A 20,000-nucleotide genomic window follows, 5' to 3' on the forward strand; every position below is an offset into this window, starting at 1 on the left:
CACATGGCTAACTTGTAGATACTGTTTTATGTAATGAATAAACTATTTGGTCCTAATGAAAGATTACACAGCCAATTAGAAATGTGAGTTAGGAAAAGTGTACCATGGAGGTGGGGGGCGGGGAGAATCTATGTGTCGGGGTGTGTGTGTGTGTGTGTGTGTGTACCCATAGGTGATTTCCAGAATAATAAAAGCCTGAAATCATAAAAGCTGTTTAGTAGGGTCATCTTAAAAACAAAACCAATTATTGTGACTAAAAAAATTTAGCAATTGAATTCAACAATTACTCTGATTAAATGTTTCACTGAATTAGCCAAAAGTTTGAGTAAAATGACTGATGAACCAATTCATTGTTACGGTATCAAGTAGACATGTCTAGAATTTTAAACATTTATGAGATCTAATGTTAATATTCCCACAAAATACACAAATGAAATCTTCTAGTAAGATTACATGTGAAAGTTCATATTCACATAATGACTTTTATTTTAAAGATGATGTTTTGATTTAATAATCATTATAGGTTGAATTTATAATTTTAGATTTTGCAGGTTCATTCTGCGATTCAGAACATTTTAGTGAATGCTAAACTCTTAAGTACTGGAAGTGATTAGAATAGATTCCTAAGATTAACATAATAGAACCTTTTTCTAATTAGGTCTCATAAATGACCTATGAATATTAGAAACTTTCAAGTTTAAATTCTAAACAGATATTGAGTAATTGGCAAGACATACATAGATATCTAGCACTGTTCTAAGGTGTTAACCTCAAGTCAATTAAAAGTTTTTGGGGCTTCTAATAATTTCAGCTAAAGATTTGACCTCTTGTGCAGCTGGCATGTCTTAACGTCCTCAGGGCTCTGAGAAGACGTAGGAGGTCTCCTTAGTCTGGACTCTGCTTCCTAATCTCCTGTTCCATCGCCACTGTCCCCTTAGCTGAAGCTGAATATCTGAGTATCTGATTCATTTGTGTTTACTTTCCTGGGTTGGATTTTTATTTGAATAAAGAACATGTGGGAAAGTCTCAAGTTCCAGATAAAGAGGAATAACAAACAGGATGTATTTCTAAAATACAAGCCTAACAAGAGAATTCTTCTAAAAGGACAGCTATAAAGGAATGTCCCATTACATTCCTCAGAGAATTTTAGCACACAAGCAATTTATTTCATTATGCCATTGCCTTGTACAGAAATCTATCTGAAATGAGACATGGGTGAATGAGACAAGACTCAGCCAACACCCTTCAGCCATTCTCGGGGAGCAGGCCTCAACCCTCTGTGTACAACAGCAGTTCTGAATGGTAACTTCTATTCCCGACTCAAAACATCATCCTTAACACATTGTGTTCAGTTCCTGCCCCAAGCTGTTTCTCATGCTGACTGAGTCTGTGCTTTCCTCTTCAGCTCACTGTGGGTACACAGAACCTGGAACTCCCTCCTCACTGTGTTCTCCCTGTGCACATCCCGTCTCCATTTAAGGACCGACTTCTATCTTATCTACTTCTAAGTAGTCTGACTGTCCAGCTTTCACTGACCTCCCCGACCTTGAGCCTCCAAAGCCTTTTTTTCCCTTGATCGTTCTGATATCCCAAACTACAGAATCTTTGAATCCTAATACTGTATCAAACAATTTTATTCAATGCTCCTATTTCACAGATTAGATGTGTTTTCACTTGTCTGGTATGCCAAGTCAAAAGAATGGATCCCAAGGAAACCACATGCGTTTGGTGGGTTGAAGGATGAACTGGAAATTAGTCTCTTCTGGGGCCATTAGCAGTATCGTTCCCTTCCTACTCCCATTACAGGATATGAGGGTCATTTAACTTGCTCTTGAAAAAAGTAGCTCTCTCTGCAGTGTTTATTTTTTCAAATTCTTCAAGGGACCATGTGTTACACCACTATAGGCTAATTAGATTTTCTTCCAGGAAAGAAGCTACCCTTCACCAAAGAAACCTCTCTGACAACTCAAATAAAATAAAGGAATGCCTTAAAAAGTAATTCCCTGTCTATGCCAGGCTCACCACTTCCTCATGTATCCTCTTCTCCAGTAGAGTCATGGAAAGGGTTTTAATGAACAGGGTATAATTAAATACAATATTTTTTATGTATTTAGTATTTTGATTAACTTGTAAGTTGTAGCAGAAAGTAATCTTGAATAATTTAGGCACCTCATTTATAATCTTTAGTCATGCAGCAGCAGTTAAGTGGTTAATAATACAGTGTTAAGAATTTAGTTGGCTTTGAGGAGAAAATGCTTGGGTTTAAATCCTGGCTCCTTTCCTTCCTCACTGTGTGATCTTGAGGAAGTTACTTAATGTCTCTGTATCTCTGTTTCTTTATTCATAATGCAGAGATAACAAAGTACCTACTTTACACAGTAGTTACAAGGAATAATTTTTTTGTATATGTGAAACACATGGAACAGTGACTGGGTCATAAGTGATTCATGTTGGATACAGTCATGATATAATTACAACCTGAAATCCTTTTTTGGGAAGAAGTTATAGTATAAATACATGAATTAATTTTTAAACAATGTATGAACTAAATATAGCCCTTCTACAATGTAAGACTTTTATTCATATTCCTATATCATAAAACAAAGATACATGCCCCCCACATATCAAATGCCAGGCATTAGGGCTATGAAAGTAATGACCAGCTACACTTCCTTAAAAGTACATTTAAGGTTATAAAATAAAAGGAACAAACTGACACAACATATTATTACAATTATTCCGAAGAATGATTTACTAATGCATTTCTGAACACTGAAACACTAAGCCAAAATCCCAAGTCATATCTCTGATCATTTTAAGATCAACAGAGAAAAGTAAATTTCAGAGTAGAGGGGCCATCATTGAAATGCTCCATAGACAGAGCCCCTGCACTTCCTCTCCTCAGCCATCCATCCCAGGCCTCATCATTAGCTTGTCATTCAAATCATTAACATACATGCATTGAATGGTCCAGGCCTGCATCACATGTGCTGTATGCACACTGGGGTTTATGAAGTCTGATAATATATGTTCAGCTGGAGAAACCTTAAACAGATGAACTCAAAGTTGACTAAAGGATGGAAATTTTAAGAGACATACAAAATACATTTTCTGCCAAAAGTTCCTTTATGCTGTGGATTGAGTCACGTCCCCTGTGTCCATAATGACATAAAGAACATCAATCTCACTTTGACAGGAAAAGCCAATAACATATTACCATTATCTCATTGCCAGTTATTAATTTAACAAAAGTTTATTGCGTACTTTCTAGATATAAGGCACTGTGGGGGCATTTATGCATCTATCAAAGAACTTACTGTCTGGGATGGGAGAAATATGTGCTTAAATATGTACAAGATTGCCAGCCGTAAGTGCAAATAAGAGAAACAGCAATTAAGTGATACTGGAGGAGTTAACAACTGGGAGAGATTATTTGCCTCTAAGCAGAATCCCAAAGCACATATACCCCTAATGGAATTCATTAAAGGTAGTAAAGGAAGAACATGTTCAGAAGGATAAAAAAAAAAGAAGAAATTCTTGACTATCTCGGTGAAAAAACTCTTTCCGGGTATGAATAAGATCTGAATGGTTCAGATATTCATCAAGCCATTTTTCCCAGCCTGATTTGAAATTTACAGACTTCTCCCTTCAGTTACAACTTAAGGTGTCTTACAGATTAAACCACAGTCCTTAATAGAGTTCTTAGTAATAAGTAAAGAGGGAAAAGTATAGCTTAGTGGTAGAGTGCATGCTAACATGCAGAAGGTCCTGGGTTCAATCCCCAGTACCTCCATTTAAATAAATAAATAAATAAATAAATAAATAAATAAATAAATAAATAAATACATACATACATACATACATACATACATACATACATACATACCTAATTACTCCCCCTGCCAAAAGAAACAATAATAACTAAAGTAGAAGCTACTTTTAACAAACTGAATCAGTTGTTTCCAGGAGTAAAACAGTTGATAACATTTGAAACATTGAGGATTTAGTTTTTTGGTTTTTGTTTTTAACTTATGAACAAAAAGGAAAAAATCTAGTGGAATAACTGATTTTTTTGGTCTCATTGTGAGATCTTGAATAAAGGTAGTAAGTAGACTTATTTTTTTAACATGTCTTAAGGCAGGGGTCTATGATGCCTGATCCTTAATTTATTTACTGGCACTTAATAAATATCTGGCATCTAGATTATCACAGAAGAGTAAAACTTCTGGCACAGAAGTGCGCAGACAGAAGGTAGACGTATTTACCTTGACAGTCACTTTAGTAGTTCTTCCAAACCTGATAAAATATGTCCTATCCCTTTAAGTGGATCTGTAAGAAACTTCATCTTTGATTTTAATGTAAATTATCCATTTGGCAGATAATGAATATTCAAACTAGAATCCAGGAACTCTTTGTGAACAGTTTAAAAAAACCGTTCTGCCCATGAAACAGAAGATTTCTAATTCAACTATTCCAAGTCCACTACCTACTATTTACTGTAGAAAAGCAGTGATTTCTATTTCTTGCTTGAAGACGAAATAGCCAACTTCCTAATTTGATATAATTTACACTTGGGAGATTCAGAAAGCTATTTGGAAGTTCTTTAGATAATTACAGGGAAAGTATTTATTGATGGAGAGAGAGAAAATCTGTTACTATTCCCTGACAGAGAGGTTCATAGTCAGTTAACTGACCTGGAAACACTCCTAGAAGGATAAATGTTACTTCTTGTTAGAATTGAAAACATCAATTCAGTAAACGTTACGTGCAAACCGCTGGGCTAGGGACTGACATGGACAGCGGTTCCTGTTCTCAGAGAGTTTACAGTCTAATAGAGGCAGTCTTCAAGACACACACACAGGCAACTTAGATACCATTAGAAATATGATCTGTATACCATGACAGAAAGTATGTTATGAAAGACAGGAGATCCATTCAGGCAATGCACTCAATGATCTGTGTGACGGAGGAGTGTGTCACTTCAGGTAGGCTTTGAAATATATGAAAATGCTCATTATGCAGAGTTGAGAAAAAGGGCATTCTGAGTGGAAATGGGTAAACAATGGAGAATTTTAGAGGTGTTGTGGGAAACCTGAGTGTGTGCAGAGGCCATGGAGAAAGAAGGACTGGTAATAAAGAAATATTCGAAAGCAGAACAAGGTCAGATGGTGAAGGGCCCTTGAGTTGCATTTTATGGAGCTCAAAATTTATTCTCTGCCAGCTGAAGGGCTATTGATGGTTTCTGAGCACGGCAGTGAAAAGGTAGAAGAGTTTTAGGAATTTGCAAAGCGCATGTGGAATACAGGCTACTGGGATAGGGTTACCAGTCAGGAGCTCACTGTGTACCAAGGTAATGATGGGCAGGACTAAGGCAGCAGGATTAGAACAGTGGTGAGAAGTGAAGAATTCAGGCCGTTGGTTGTAGACTAAAAAGTTTTGTATACATTGCTCTTAAATTTATATGTACGTGAGATTGTTCCCTCTTGTACTCTACCAAGAAGACAGATGAGCCTAATCTCTGTCAAAAATTCTAAAAGTTAAAATAGACAATGACTCTTGATAACACATATTCAATTTTGATGAATCTTTATATTTGTTGCTTTAACGCTCAAGGAGAAGGAATAGTGGATCCAAGAAAACTTGGGCATTAGAAAGTAGAAGAGGGGAAGACGTTGAAAAAAATTTGTTTCTAGTTTTCTCTGTGATGAAGCTATGAGCAGTAGCAATGGCCACATTCATAAAGGCAGCTGATACTTGATCTCCAGAAATTTTATTTATTTAAAAATTTCAGTCTATGTTTTTATGTCATTTTTAAGAAAAATGTATTTTAAAATTGAATATTGAGGGAAAATGGCAGGAAATATGGACACTTCCTCTAGTGAAACAGTATAGTACTTCCAGAGATGAGTAGCAAAGAAGAAAACAGGTAAGTCTTTTTAAAAAGAAGTAACATACACCCTTGAGGTCCTAGCTAAGAATCTCCAAATAACTGGTGAATTTTCTAATGCTCCTACCCTATCCTCAACCTGGAGATTAATAAACTCTAAGACACAGCTCCCAAATTCTCGTCCAATCTCATCCTACAGGTATTCCTCTCTAGGCAAACTGTCGACCCCACCCCAAGGCAAAAGAATTATCTGCCCTCTGAATGAGACTCATGCTTTGTGTCTTAGTCACCTTGGCTTATATCTTCAAATCCTTTGTATCTATCTTCTACTTCCTCATCTCTGCTTAATATTAGGCTGAAAAAGTTTAAGATGGCTATTTCCATCAACAAACCACAGTCAAATATCATAAATTTCAAACAGAAATCTATTTCGTGTTGTGCAAAACTCAAAGCTAGATGCTTCACGAAGACTTTTATAATTCTCCGCATGTATAAATACATTTAAGCCTGAATCTGTAATTTGGTTATAACTTTGTTCCTTCCTTTACTTGAACTCTCCCATTATCTTTGTACATATCCTTCCCTCTGTTAGAGGTTTTTTACCTCTTTGTAGATACAGATCATCTGCCAGTTTCCAACAGAATATGTTGCACATAATAGGTGCTCAATAAACGTTTATTCAATTTAAATGACTGAAACTCATCTCTGCTCCATTCAACCTGCCAAGCCTCTACTGGAAGGAAATGCAAACCAAATGCAAAGAGGCAGTTGATTCTTATACCCTCCATTAATCGCTCAGTTTTATAGCCCACCCTCATAATGGAATATACCAAAAACAAAGAGGACTATCTACATTAGTGGACTGATTTGTTACCTAGAGAAAAGTGTTGTTTCTTTAGTTGTGGAATTTATAAGTACCCTACGCACCCAGGAAAGCCTGAAGAAATGTTAATGCTACCTACATCCTCAGCGAAGAGTCAAATTATAATGGAAAACTTTACCTCTTTACTTTAGATTGTGGTCACACAGTGTATCCTCCAGAGGAATGTAAATTGTCTTCATTTTTGTCCTTATTCAAGATTAAGTAAAAGATCCTATAAACAGTTCCAGTTTTTCTTTAGAATAAGAAAGTACTATGAATGAAGTTCTCTTAAACTGAGGTGTTAAAAATGTACTTGTCAATAGATGTTAGACTGTAAAGTCACAATGGTGTTTCCTTATTTAGATACCATCAAATGTAATGATTAAAATACTTACACAGTGTCGTCATACAGGAAAAATTCAGTGGCACAATGCAAATTGGATTAGGCTTTCAGAAATGCAGTATTTATTGATACTGAGAAACTAATGATAAAAATTTTAGGTCTTAAATGTTATGAAAGAGGTCAACAAATGCTGTGAAGAAAAACTTACCATGAATATCTACAATATGGGCAGTATCAGGCAATTTAAAGTTAATTGTATCAAATGTTTACAAGTCAAGACTAAAAGTAAGACTAGATTAAAATTACTTTTATGTGGTTTACTCATGATAGGAGATTCCCCTATATCTTTTTTCAGATAATCCTAGTTATTTCAGAAAAATATTTAATATATTTAATAAAGTGTACTCATTGAAAAAAGTAATAAACATCTTTTTACAATGAGATATGATACATCTTTAAACAATCCTATAAGAATAATTTTTAATCTTTTCCCCGGCCCTAGCATCCTGAAGGATATAACACGCTTCTATCAGTAACTGCAAATCCTTACTAAAAAAATGTTACTCCATGGATAATATTCAAAAAACCTATCCTCAGAAATAGCCTTAAGGCCCTCATGCTTCAGTTTTCCTATGGAAAATAATTTTATTTGGCCCAATATAGTAATCTTTAGCCAGTAAAATGAATTTACGTATATAGTACTCTGAGAAACATACCAGATGTACTGAAATACGTACAAGCCCTTAAACCTCACACCTATTTCCTTCTCAACACCGATTTGTTCAAGTTATTAATTTTTAAGTTTCTTAATACTTACTTCTACTTAACTTAGTTTCTATACCTTTAACCTACATGGGATACATTGGTTAAATCTAACAGAAAATGTTTAGAACCATATAAATTCTTCCATATCTCTTATATATTGTTATATCTTAATTGTTAATGAATGGTATTTAAAAATATCAGAATTGACTGGGCATTGCTATAGGCCACTGCTGCCCATTGATTTGCACTGATTTTGACTCTTTCAAAAAATAGCATTAAAATTTTAATTTGATTAAAAAGAAATATGTGGATAAGATTTTTTTTTTTACCTACCTATAACGTCTGTCTAGTACTTAGCACAAAGCTGTTGAATGAGTAATAACTATACATAAGCATTTAAAAATCAAAGTATATGATTAGCACTTTAACTATAATTTCATATGTTTAAGTAAAATTTTTATTCAATTAGTTCAGATTTGCTAATGGCAAAACCTTCATGCTTACTACATAAGTAACATTGTTTTGAAGATGTAATATGAATTCTGAAATGTAAACACAGAATCCTTTATCAAGATGGAAGGTTTAGTCTTAGGAGGCTCAGTTTTTGGTTTTGTTTGTTTTATTTCTGAGTAGCTAACTTCTATTGACTGCTATCTTGGAATACAACCACATCAAATAGAACATTTTTTAAAAAGTCATTTTTTTTTTTCCTAAGAAGAAGATTCACAGGAAAACTGGTGAAATAACTGATGCTCATTTAGAAAGCATATGAAAAATGGAGACTGTGGAAATTCAATTTTACTCATTTCCTTCTAGTATATGCACAAGGAAATGATATAATTATATTTGGAATTTAATGGTAGACTTAAAAAATTGCAAGTTTAGTTATCTCCATTTATATAAAGTCAGGTTGAAATGAGAAACAATTCATGTTTCTTAAACATTTGTTAACTTTTAGAATGATTGTTTAGGAAGTATTTTAGTTTAACATATCACAGGAATAAGCTAATAAATGAAACTTAAGTTTTAAATGGAAAGGTTTACTTTTAAAAGAAAAGATTTTGCTAGTACTTTTTAAAATAAGAGATGATCTTAGGCTAATGTGAGTAATTAAATAACCAAAGTTATTTATATAGTCATTAAGAAATGATTTACTTAATTCTATTTATGATTTTATTCTTTTGAAATGAGAATCCTGATTTCTTCCACTAAGATCTAGAATTTTTTATATTCTAAATTTAAGCACACATTAGGGAAATATTTAATTCCCTTAGGTACAGAAGTGAACAAGGCCATATAATTAAAAACAACTAGAAATTATAAATTAAATCTTTCTCTATCTAGTAAGAAATTACAAAACATCTTTTCTAGCATGACTCAGTATTTTTCCAACTTGTTATTTTGCAAGACTGTTTTCTCTTTTGTAATTTAAAATGACATTTACCACAAACATTCTTATGTTGAACAACTGACTTTTCTTTTGATTTGGATGAGTTTGCACATAGCTGCCATTAGGACGGTACCCAGAATCATCATTCCAGTTCAACAGATACAAATCCTGCTTATCTCTTGATGAAAAGGAAAATACTCTTCCTTTCAGAAATGTACAACCATTAAAAGAGGATAGAAAAATTGGAGTGAACAAATGATTCCTCACTCCATATATACCTTGTTTGGCTTGCTTTGTTCAGAATATAATTAGAAAATGCCCTACCATATTTTCCATACCTTTTCACTGTGGGTAAGGATAAACAGGGCAAATAAATTTTAATTTCTCATCTTAAAGTCAGAGTACAAATTTAACCCTAATGTATTTAATAAACCATAACTCCCAGTCTATCTTCTAAAAAATGCAGCTATTTTGTGTTTGATTGCAAAGGAATATTATTTTCTGATAATTGTAATAACATTTTCTCTTCTAAGATACACTGCCATTCTGAAGGATGCTGTTTATAATTCTAGCCTACATCCCAGAAGATCTAACCCCAAGGTAGAGTTCCAAAGTTCCATTTAAAGTCAATAGAAGTTCTAAGAAATATAACAGAAAGGTGAATTAGGGTTAATGAAACATAATTTTATAAATTGCATGCATATATATGTATATCAAATTTCTCTAAGATTTCTTGCCCTTACCTTCAACATTATATTGTAATTTATTTAAATTTATGCAACATTATTTAAAGAAACTGGATTTTACATGACTTGGAGGCTCACTCCCAAATGATTTCAGATAGTTTTGCTTTAGTGCTGATTAAAAAAAAACATACACACAATTAAATTCTCTGAGATTTACCATTCTATTTATAAAAATAATAGATGTGACCAAAACAGCTGTAATAAAATGAAAATATAGATGTAATTACTTTGATCATGGATGAGTACAAGCATATTGTGCCCAATCTCAGAATCAAAACAGTTGTCCACTGAGATACGACTGGTACCATTCCATTTTGTGTCTCATAAATGGTAACTTTCAATGAACATCCAGCTATGGCTCTAAGGACCTTTAAGTGTCAAATCTGCTGGCTAGTGAAACAAAAGAAAGTCTAAATTATATCTTGACATTTGGCCATTAAGTCAGCTTCTTGCTACTGCTCCCAAACTCCTTTCAACCTTTCATCCCAACTGTTTTTGCCTTGTTCCTTGGACTGGGTTTCAGGCAGAAATGTGAGGATGGGTATTTGGGCACACAAATGTTCCCATTTCTCTCTAATTTCCTCTTTGATAACTTGGTCTGGCTCCTTGAAGATCATGATCTCAAGTCCTATAGTTGGGCCCTATGGCCCGGCCAGTCCTCCCGGATGTGGCGCACCCATTTTTCTGGACTGTGGCTTGTCTCCCTGGCCAAACTGCCCATTCAGGGCTGGCTGGGGTGAAGCTGTTTCCTGGATATCTTTACAGAGATTACTCTCCACTCGGATTACATACGGTTTCTGTCAATGGGTCTGTCTAATCTCTGAGACTGGCTGCCCTGCTGGAACTATGCCTTTGCTCAAATTCAACAGGAGGACTGACTCAGTGTTCAGTTTCCTCCTGAACTGTACTTAGTTATGCTCTGTTAGTTCTAAACATGAAAATGGAATAGGGAGCAAAAACAATATTTATCTTTTATTCTAAATCTAGTGGATTACGTCCTTCTCTGACCTGCTAATTAACAAAAGAGACCTTGGATTTAATGCGGCAAATGTAAATTTATCCAGAGTAAGATAACGTTATGTGACCAGTGATTACTTTCGCTCCTGCCTTTTCAACGTCTTGCTGATGTTACACCATTTTCAGCCTTCAAAGATCAAGATAATGTCGAGCAAACTGACAAGAATGTTAATTTCCACTAGTTATGTAAAATTTGTTGGTCATCTGTTGCTTACATAAACTATTTAAGTCTATCCTAATGAAAGAACCTGGTTATAGAATGTAGGAAACCTGAGATAACATTTTAAACTGCGTTTATTGGTGTCAAAGTTTTCAAGTATTTTGTTGTACTTATTTGAATGGTAATTTAAAAGTCTCCCAAAGTAGTCAAAATGAAGATAATTTTAACATTTATTAAAATAGGCTTATGTAAATTACCTTCACATTAAGTAATATTCTAAAGTGATAGTCAACTTTACATCATAAATACCTTTAGTCATAAAATACCCATACTCACCAAATAGACATCCACTTCCTTAAGCCCTATGTCAAAAGCTGAGTTAAAATACATATGGGTATTTAAAAACCTTCATTTTCCCCTGGTACTAGAAGGAAAAGATTAATAGTGAATAACAATATTCATTTTTAAACAATTCCGTCAATTAATTTTTGACCCTTAGCGAAAGGAAATTTCTAAGGCTCACCTAGTGTTAGTGCAAACCAAGATGTACCCGCTAACAAAGTATTTTCTTTAGATATAAAACAGAAGCAGTAAGCTACAATACTGTCAGCTAAAAGTTTTCTGACACGCTTTGCCTAAATTGTGGAGATTCATACCACGGATGTCAGATACCATCTGTATAGTTCTATAAAAATCCTTTGAAACCCTACAGGAACCCACAAATTTCCACATTTGGCACGGTGGGGGTACAGCACTTTTTAGCTGAAGGCACTGTATCTCTGGGAGGACCTTTTTATTAGGAAGAACGAGAATGAGTTGTAAGTGCCACATACGGGGACTGGAATAATGTAAAAAAGAAGAGCAGCTTACTGAGCCGCACTTGTCGCACTTTAAAAAAAAAAAGATGAGATGATAAAGAGCTGGCATAGTCATAAGTTCTGTACAATCACTTTGGAAAGAGATCTCAAAGCTAACTAGCAAAGTTAATAATAAAAAAAAAGTTTAGAGATTAAATACAAATGGAATTAAATCAGAATTAAAATTATAAGAGGCCCAGAAATGGTTAGGGAAAAAAAAATTAAAGATGAGGGGAAAATTGTGAATTAGAAAATCTGTGAAAACAGATGTAAAGCCCCCCAAATGCTTTTATGTTCAGAGCTTCTTGGTGCATCTTAATGATCCAAAATATCAGCAAAAATTGTGCAGGCTTAACAGGCATGAAAACAATGAGAGAGCATTCCACTTGCTCAAGTTGTCAGTCACTTTCAGCTGCTTTCCTCTGATGTCCAGAGCCACTCCAATTTCAAATGCTTCTGCCCACAGAGAGATCTAAGATCTGTAGGGATTTTATATAAAAATATCACCAGCCAAAGGTGTAGGGTCTGCAAATTCTACATGTGCCTACAAACAGCAATTTAAATTTTAAGGCAGCCAAAGAGAATAGAAGGAAGAAAGGTAATATTATATACTTGAATATTTTCATTATGTTTCATGATAATTCACAATTTATATTAGATTTTCAATACTGTTTTACAAAGTGGGACTCTGGAAGTCCCTTTCAGCTGTCTTTGGTTGCAAAGTTCTTACTCCCAGGAGAGCCTGGTGTTGATCACTGGAAAGATACAACAAACTGAGGCTCTCAAGAAGCAGAGGGTGTTGTAAAGATGACTGGGACATGCACTGTATTGAAAGTTCTAGGACACACAGAATGTGCGTTCAACATGTTAATAAAAAAGATTAATGTGATCTCCTCTGCAGTTCTGAAGTAACACTACACTACTCCTCTTTTGTGTGATGCCTCAGCCTTTGATTTCCTTACCCTAAAGTTTTGGCTTCTAAGAACACAAATGTATTTTCTAGTCTTATATGAGCCATGTTAACATTCTGATTCTATATAGAAGATCATTAACTTGCAAACTTCAAATATTTGCTTAAATAAGAGGGAGAAAATAATAATCGCCTGCAACTAATTATAGAATATTAGCAAGTAGAACTTTGAGATGGCATGGAGGCTGAGAAGACTCAGGAATGACATGGAAGAAATGATCTGAAAATTCAACAGCAGGAGACTAATCATCAGACGGGGGACCGACATGACATGGGAGAAGGCTTTGTGCGTGAAGACCTCGGTACAAAACGAGCTCAGGAAGAACATTCGTATTGATCTCTAGAAACAAAATCTGAAAATATAAAGATGGGAACCTCATTTTAACATTCTTACAAGAGAAAGAAAAGGCAAATCTGAGCTAACTCATTGAGAGTGAGGAGAAACAACTACTTAATAAAAAAGAAACAACAGTTGAACTAAATATGGCGAGTACAGCATTAAATTTCTTTCTGCCTCAAGTTTGGAAGGAGGCAGATAATGGACTGATGCTACCAGTATGAGTTCACCTTCCAGGTCTACTCCAATTGTTTTCTTCTCTTTTCATTCATTTAAATCTAACACGTGGGAAAAGGAAATAAGTTCAAATTATTTCCTCCTGAACACAGCATCAATCCTAACTGTTAAGGTAGTTTTGGTAAGAGGCAAACACCGATATAAAATAGAAATCTAAAGTAATTTTATCCATAATCTGTAGAACTCCGCAAAGTCTGGTAATCAGGGAATGTGGGCGCTGAGGTGCAGAAGGGAAGAGTATTATCAATTATAATGATCCTAAACTCTGACTCTTACAGGGAGAATCCCTTGCATTCATAAAGACCATCAAGGCTCTAGAACTCTTTCAACAGCAGTAGAAAATAAAGATTTAAAAAATCGACTTGATTGAAAAGTGCCAAAACAAGTTTAAAAAAATTATTAGGCAGAATCTGTATTATTCCACCTGGCTTTAATCTTTTCTACCTCCTGGTAGAATCCTCTTGAAGTCATCTGATTAGGACTCTATTAATCTCGGTAATTTTTGTCTTCATTTTCAATTCACCTTCAATACGATAAATAAAATGTAACAAGACCTCAGAGGATAGTCACAAATGAGGTGAAGGCCTGCCACTTTCTGTTCACATAAAGTTGGACAGTTCTAAAAGACATTAATTAACTAAAATATTAAAATTAAAAATACAAGCTCACAAGTATACTCTGCCAATAGTTAGAAAGATCTCTTGGTTCCTTCATAAAAGTGAACATTGGAGTTAGTTCTCTCTTCTTCCTAAAATCTCTTCTCCCTTCTTCTTCAGCACACTACGAGAATCCTGGATTGTACTCTTACAGGGATCGCTTGGTGAAGTCAAACCATTTCTAATGAACTGTCATCTCCCATTTTGGTTCTTCATAATCGGTATCATATGTTTATTGAGTGCTTTGTTTGTGTCGTATAATGTGTTAGGGGTTTCATAAACTATGATATGTTATAATGTATCTAAAGCATAGTCTCTGTCCTTAAGGGACCTACCATTAAGCCAGAAATAACTCAGAAATAACTGCATAATGAGCACACACGTGTGCAAGAACACATGCGCATGCGCGCACACACACACACAGCCTTAGTTCCAAATAGTGGTACAGGCGACAAGCTCTTCAGAAATGTGGAGCTGAGTGTAGGTCAAAATTACTTGGGAAAGCCTCCTAGAAAAATAGGATTAGGCTCATACGGAAAGGCAGAATTTAGGTAAGGAAAGAGAATGAAAAACAAAAAAAGGAAAGGGCAAAAAGGCCAAGGGTTAAGGCAAAATACATGCATTAATTTCCCAAACTCTTCATTCTGGGTATGCTAAGAGTAAAAGCCACAGCACAGGGGAGTGTTAAATATGGAGTGTTAAAATGAAGACTATGGATGATAATTTGGCATTTCTGGCTCTCTAAGAATAATCGGTAAGAAGCACTAATCCATAGTTCTACTCTTCTAAAGTTTTAAAACATCTTATCTCCTAATCTCAGGAATACTTCTATATTTTACCATATAGGATTTGACTATTCTAGAGTTGAACAGAAAGACTAAATGAAGAGACAGTTTCCATTTTGTTTTTTCCTGAATCTAAGAACACTTGGATTCGGCAAGTAAGATACTGAACTCATCATCATTTTCCCTCCTGAGCCTGTCCTCTGTGTCCCCCATTTCTCTTGCGGGCTTTTAAAGTCGCTATGGTTTTTTCCCCCTAATTTTCCTCTTTGTCCCCAACATTCAATCCATTGTCTTATTCTGGTATTTCTTTTCTCAGCACTCCCTGTACGGATTCCTTGCTCTCCGCCCTTTGTTTTGTATTTAAGTCAGATACAACATACTGTAAGAACTCATCTTCTGCTTCCAGTTCTCTCCCAATTCCAGAACATCCTTCCACACATGAGTTCCACTCAGGTACAGTTCATCCAGCACACCTGCAGGTTACTCTTCCCAAAGCACATCTGTGGGCAAGTGAAAGCCAAGCTCATAACATCAACAGGCTCCAAACTGACACAAACACCATAGCTTGATGTTTAAGACACTCAACAGTCCGGTCCCCTTGACAGACTCTAAATTCTACTTCCCTTTTTTATATTCTAAATTCCTGTCAAACCAAATACACAATGTTCTCCAGGCACATATCATGAATTCCTGTTCTGGGCTGATATTATCCTATTCGAATTGCTCATTGCCTACAATCTGAGATAACATCTTCTCATCTCAAAAACCTCTGATCTCACTGACGCTGAGTCAGGCGCTCCCTACCACAAATTCCTGTCTCATGTTGTTTCACTCTGTGGGTCCACTTACTTTATGAATTATAAGAGGAGGTGGGAGGAAAAGAAGAGGGACTATCAAGGAAAGTAGCCACACATTTATGGAGAGCCTAAAAGAATGTATCAAAATACAAAATATTTTTGTATTGTTTATGGTCTCCTTTACAGCAATAGTAAGGTATTACGAGAGGTAATATAAATCAGTAACTATGAACACAGCACTATGAGGGAAGCAGGGAGCAATTATTATGTTCCAGGCACTCATTTCATGTGCAAAAATCCTATGAGGTACGTATTATTATTACTTACCTCACTTTCAGCTGAGAAAACTGAGGAAAGAAATAAATCTACCTCAGCTATTAGGTGCTAAGTCTGGGATTGGAAGCCCTACAATCTGCCACCAGAGCCCACATATGCTAATACCACGAGGCCCTTTGCCTCTTGTTAACAATTGCATCAGCACAGCTTAAACCTCCACCCCCAATCAGTAACAATAAGCACCATGATATAATTTCAGGACACATGACTATGCTATTTAAGTGTAAAACAATTCTTTCACTTTTGTTTAATGTTCAAAGTACTATGAAATGCATTCAGTTACGTGCAGCCAAATTTTGATGGAGAGAATTAGATAGTATTTTTCCCGTCTAATACCACACATAAAATGACAACATATTCTTTAAGTACAAGCATCTTAAAACTCTATGAAGATGAAGATATAAAATGCTGAAGTGACATTCCATCAATAATATTGGACATCTAATATACAAAATGTTAATGACGGCAGGGGAAACAGAATCAAAGAATGAATGTTGACTCAATATTCTGAAAGATAATTAAAAATATGATTATAATTTATATAATTTAGGAAAAGACAAGATTCAGTCTTCCTCTAACTTTTATCTTTTCTGAAATCTATTTCCAACAAGCTGAGGGAAGCTTTCCTTTTCTCTCTCTATGGAAAATACACATAAATATTTTTCACATGCACTAATTCATATAGGCATAAAATGTACGATATATTGACTATGAATATTTTACTTTTATAAGCCCAGAGTGGCAGTACGTTAGGCATGAAATATACAATTATTATATATTGTTTAACACACACTATTTTTTCTGAGACATTTTATAATTCAACTGTAACTAAATTAAGAACAAAATGAATAATCTAAAACAGCAATTGCCAAATGTAAAATAGTGCTAACCTAAAAATGCTGTAATTTAGCCCAGTGATGATTTCTGGTTCTTAAAAACAATGTCCAATAAGCTATTTTATTGACCTCATTCATCGTTTATTTTAAGACTCTTATCACTGGACAATCAACATTTTAAAAAACCACTTCCCTGCACACCCCCTGTAGATGGTTCCTAACAACCACTATACATTGCCTAGTAGCGCAGTCAGTTGCACCGACATTGTAAACACTTTTATTATGAATACCTTTCATTTCTCTGAAATAGGTCTTTTTTTTAAGGGGGAAAAGAGGATCTAACTCTTGTTTGCTCTTTAAAGTTTTATCGTCTTAGCATTTTATACAGGGGGCCAGCATTAGCATACTCTGGAGAAAGGCTGAAAGTAAAAGGCCTCAGGCTCCCCCCGTGCGGTTGATAAAGCGGGGATGTAAAAACTTGAGTTGGATTGCTCACTTTCCTTGTTTTAGAGCACTGTGACTCTCAAGAGCATATACTCATGTTCTTTCTACTCCGAGTTTTATTACTTCTTTTGTATTATTTAATACATCTAAAGACACTTCCGAAAGACAAATTTTTCCATTTTGAAAAAGTAATGGTTTGGAACCGGATAAAATGCATTAACGTTCGCCGTGTGTTTTTCACAAAGGTGATAGAGTAAAAGCGCTATAAAGCAATTAAGCACACGATCTTAAAGACATTAATGTGTCAAGCAGAATAAGATGTCTAAAAAAGTCAACAACAATAATACCCTGTGAAAGGTCAAATGGAAACAGGCACCTAGAAAGACCATATTTCTCCCTCTGGCCTTTGACTAGATATTTAATGCAAAAACAGAGAAAGAAAATGTAAGAATGAGAGAAAGTACGACTCTTACCACAATAACTTGAAATTAGAAATATGTGATGTCTAACTCTCAGAAACATAGACATAAGTTACAATCATTCTAACAACTGAATGAATTGCTCAGGATTCAGAGTCTAATATTCTTCCCTGAATTCTAAGTTCTAACAGGGCCCATACTTTTTAGTAAACAAGAAACTGATATGCTTGGCCTATTGAATAAGGCCAGGCATTTTTTAAAGTGTCATACACATTTCTGAAATCCACAATACATCAATTTTTAATACATCTACTCTCTCAGCTCCATTAAAAAGATGGTAGGGGAAAGATTTTAGAGTAATTAATGATATAGTTAGCTGCTAAATATTAATAGGAATCGTAGTCTTGCATAAAATATAACATATAAACCTTGCCAATACAGACGCACCAGTAATTAAAGTTGAATATGTAATTACACTGATTTATAAGACAGGCAAAAAGTTACACTTTACTAGCTTCTATGTAAACTGTGGGTAACAGTTAAACTTTGCATTTTACGGTTTATAAAAACGGGCCATATCTTGACTACAGTTCATAAACGGTTTAGAGACCTGTAATAGTAGTAAAAATTACGACAACTTATTCCATCATGAATATTCTTATTGCACCATCCAAACCAAACTGTGATAATGGCCCATAAGAGGTAGACTCATCTTAGACACGGTTTTACAACCCCAAGAGAATGTTAGGAGCACTAAGAATTTGTAGAGGACTGCCCTGCCGGTATAATAATTAGAGGATACTGGAGAAACTCTAAAAGGTGTATTAAAACCGAATTTGAGACATTTTTTCTATATCACGAACATGGTGCAGTTTAGCTCCACTTAAACTTGCTTTTTTTTTTTTTTTTTTTTAACTGATACGCTCTTGGAAGTTTCAGAAGGCTGCTATGTTTGAGAAGCAGGTGAACACAGGCCCTTCCCCTTACAGAGTCCGGGAGCCACACTTACATGTGCGGCTGCGGTGAGCAGCCCGGGCTGCTGTTGCCATTGCTGTCCATGTGGTCCAGGGAGCCATTGAGGTCTTCGTGGACGGCCTGCAGCAGACCGCTGGACGCGTTATTGATCAGTCCTGGGTTGCTTAGCAAAGGTAAACTGCTCTCTGCCAAGGCAGCCTAGTGAAATGAAGAGGGTATAAAACAACTTTCAAAATGCCCTTTCAAATCATTTCTTTAAACGTCTATCTGCTTTTCCTGGGTTTCAGTTCTGATGCAGGATTTTGGAAGCATGTCAGTAAAATGTGTGGGAAAGACAACGGGCAACTGGTGGCAGTGATACCAAGGAAATGAAGTGTGATGTGAAAATGTAAACACGAGCTCTCCCCAGCAAATTTTCCCGCTTCTGTCCCAGCCTCCCACATCGTGAAATGTCGGGTCCTCACACATGGTGAAATACCCCAAGATAATATAAGCAGTTGCTCTGCTTTTTAAAAATGACCAGAACTTAACTCAAAATAAAGAAGTCCTGACATTTGCCTCCTCTGCATAAAAATTATATATTATAATTAAACTTTAAAGTTTTTGCCACAAGCACCATGTTCCCCAACACTATGATGTGAAATCATTTATGACAGCCTGGATAAATATTAATGCATAGCCACATGCATTTGCAAAGGTTTCTATCAATCTAGCATTTGCAGGAAAACCGAGTGTTCCAGATTTTGCCACAGGGTGTCCTTCTTGCTTCTTCACATCAAAAGTAGCTTGAATTAGAACCAGTGCTTGCTTTCTACAGTACTAGGTACTACAACTTACTTGGATGATAAGCCAACGATTAAGAATAATCACCGTCCCATCTAAATACAAAGCCATGCCCCTCCTCCCCCCAAAAGCCAAAACATTCAAGCACAAGGACAATGGAAGATACCTTTAAGGATATTACCTGCAAACTGGCATTAAGAGCTGCTCCATAGCCTAAACTGGTAGGTATATTTTTTACTAAGGTGGGGCTTCTGGAAGAAAAAAATATAGAGATGACTTATAAGTCAAAATGTAAAACATGTAGATCTCAATCCTCTCAGTTAAAAAGATATGTTCTGGCTTGTAGCCTCCCACTGCTAGCCCAGAAGGAGTGTATATGAGACCACAGAAAAAAGGCG

General features: G+C 35.4%; 1 protein-coding gene across 1 annotated transcript in view; it reads right to left on the reverse strand.

The window, feature by feature from the left end:
- The window catches only part of FOXP2 (forkhead box P2), a 235,259-nt gene that overhangs the window by 8,293 nt on the left and 206,966 nt on the right, over window positions 1-20,000 (reverse strand). Inside the window, 2 exon segments of the mRNA XM_032483657.1 lie at window positions 18,854-19,017; window positions 19,784-19,853. Of these exon segments, the coding sequence (XP_032339548.1) occupies window positions 18,854-19,017; window positions 19,784-19,853 (234 nt within the window).

This window comes from Camelus ferus, chromosome 7, assembly GCF_009834535.1.
Source record: "Camelus ferus isolate YT-003-E chromosome 7, BCGSAC_Cfer_1.0, whole genome shotgun sequence".
NCBI lineage: Eukaryota > Metazoa > Chordata > Mammalia > Artiodactyla > Camelidae > Camelus > Camelus ferus.